This window comes from Habropoda laboriosa, unplaced genomic scaffold (genome assembly GCF_001263275.1).
Source record: "Habropoda laboriosa isolate 0110345459 unplaced genomic scaffold, ASM126327v1 scaffold697, whole genome shotgun sequence".
Taxonomy (NCBI): Eukaryota; Metazoa; Arthropoda; class Insecta; order Hymenoptera; family Apidae; genus Habropoda; species Habropoda laboriosa.
This window is the reverse complement of record NW_017100842.1, coordinates 164,106-166,594: the sequence shown is the minus strand read 5'-3', so window position 1 is coordinate 166,594 and position 2,489 is coordinate 164,106. Positions and strand designations below refer to the sequence as shown.

The 2,489-nt window shown below is 33.3% G+C and overlaps 1 protein-coding gene across 3 annotated transcripts in view; it reads right to left on the bottom strand.

Moving 5' to 3' along the window:
• The window catches only part of LOC108577330 (high affinity cAMP-specific and IBMX-insensitive 3',5'-cyclic phosphodiesterase 8A-like), a 32,496-nt gene that overhangs the window by 16,419 nt on the left and 13,588 nt on the right, over positions 1 to 2,489 (bottom strand). For 2 of the 3 annotated variants that reach the window (XM_017940472.1, XM_017940473.1), the window contains exon 18: positions 1,398 to 2,167. The exons of the other annotated variant lie outside the window; for it this stretch is intronic. In XM_017940472.1, the coding sequence (XP_017795961.1) occupies positions 2,081 to 2,167 (87 nt within the window). In that variant the 3' untranslated portion in view covers positions 1,398 to 2,080. Of the gene's footprint in view, positions 1 to 1,397; positions 2,168 to 2,489 lie in introns of those variants that run through there. 3 annotated transcript variants of the gene reach the window in all.

Sequence of the window (2,489 nt, the reverse complement as noted above, 5' to 3'; positions counted from 1 at the left end):
AAATAGCTTTTTTTCTCAACGGCGATATTGCGCTAAGAATTCTCTTCCGTTGCTTTTTTACGTTTAAAACGAGACTACTTGTATTTAGAATCCCCCGTTATAATTACGATTTATTATCACTTACCGTTGTATTATTCTACCGTATTTACACGATGTATAATCTACACACACGTAACTTAATATAACTTGACGTTCCACGGCAAAACGATATATATATATATATTCGTCTGTTAGATTTGTCCTTCGTAGGCATCGTAACGAATTAAACGGATAATTTTCTCTTATATTGTGTATACCGTTGAAAAATGAATCGTGTGTCGTAAACATTTCCACGCATGGAAAACAGTACAATAAATAATATTAACGTAGAGGAAGAGAAAATATACTTTGCTGATTAACTCTGAACGGAAAGCAAAGTGAGAGATAACACCCCTAACCGATGATCGATATAGTAGGAATCTTCGTTTTTTTTTTCTCCTGTGAACTTTGTGCGAACTATAAGTATGCAAAATCGCCTAGATGTTGTTTATGAGGCCCCGATATAATCACACACACGAAACCATGTTTTATAATTATTACGATTTATTATCACTTACCGTTGTATTATTATACCGAATTTACACGATGTATAATCTACACACACACGTAAAACGTATAACTTTGACGTTCCACGGCAAACCGATATATTTGTGAGTGTTAGATTTGTTCCTTCAATAGGCATCGTAACGAATTAAAGAGATAAACAATTTTCTCTCTTATTGTATGTAACCGTCGAAAAAAGAATCGTTTGTCGTAAAAATTTCCACGAATGGAGAAAAACAGAACAGAAGAAATATTGACGATAATAGAACATAGAGGAAGAATATAACGCGCGAGAAATTCTTTGCTGATTAACTTTATAAACGAAAGCAGAACGAGAAATTACTTACATAACACAAGCCCGATGAACGATATTTTGGAAAAATCTTTGTTTTTTCTCCACGTAACTACTTTGCGTAAGCTACGTCTGCAAACCGCCTAGCTGTTCAGGCCCATATAATACATACGAACCACCTTTTTATTGGCTGAGAGAAACAATAAAGTGAAATCCGACAAAAAACAAAAACACCTGAGTTCTTTTCAATTTGAGATCAACACCTTCCTGAAAATGAGTAAAAGGTAATGGAAATTTTTTATTTATTTCGATTTTTTTTCGTGCCGGGGAAATTTTAGAGGAATATTAACTCGACTGATGTGAAATTTAGAAATGATCTATTTTTTGTTTAGATTGATCGTGAAATGGAAATTTTCTATCATACGAAGAGAGAGGTATGAATAAAAAATTTGAGAAAAATATACAAGTGGAGAATTAACTCCACTGATGTAAAATTTCAATTGTGAAACGTGTTAGCTTTATTTTTCATTAAAAAAAAAATTAAATCTACCGATGTGAAATTTACACTGCGAAATGGATGATTAGGTTTTATTTTTCATTTGAAAAATATTAACTCTACCGATGCAAAAAATACCAAATTGAAAAATCCGCGTTAAATTTATTTTTCATTGAAATTACGATTCTACGAATTCTGCGAGTTTTCCTTAATTGTCGGAAGTTGATTCCGCGGTTAAAAAAAGATCAAATTGTGTAACACGCGTATTTCGAGCGCGACAAATAGTTGAGCCAAAATTAGCTTCGATGACTGTTAACGGAAAAATTGCACGATGGTTTTATTTTGGCATTTTCAGGAAAAGAATCGAGTAAAGAATAACGCATAGGGTTATTCATAGAACAAGCCATTTCTCGTGTATTCATTGGTTTAAAATAAGCCTGGCTTTCGTGAAAAGTAGAGTAGTGGGGTAGGTGAAAAGTGAAGAAGAGATTAATGAAGTATGACGAGACGGGGAGAAAGAGAGAGAGAGAGAGGGTTCAGAATTACGTGTATTTTCTAAAAAAAGCTTTTACAACTGTACGACGTGTCGTATTTTACCTCTATATCTTAAATATTACGAATATATTTTACAAATCGCTTGCTTGCGCGGAGCTTTGCGTTTTTGGGACGGACGAGAAGAGTGTGGGAGGATGTCGCTTCTTTTCCATGGGTCACGAGGGTGGCTGTGATTGGTATATCTGAAGTTCTGGTAACTTTTGTAACTTTTCGAGGTCCTGCAGAGTTGATACGCCTCGTTCCTATTTGTAAGCAGATGAAATAATTTTGTTACCTCCGGAGATTCATTGTGATTTCATTATGACTCCATCGTGCATTGACAAAAGTGATCGGTAATTCAAATTTTCTTTGATAGTCAACTCGTTGTCAGTCCTATTCTTTTTAAACATTTTTGGTCACTTTGTAAAAATTTTATTAATCTTTTATGAAAGTCAAATTTTCTTTGGTAGTCAACTATCATTTTTAAACATTTTTAGTCAGTTTATAAAAATTTCATTAATTTCTCTATGAAAGTTTCCTTAATTTTCTACGAAAATTGACAAAATATCACAATTTTCTATGTAA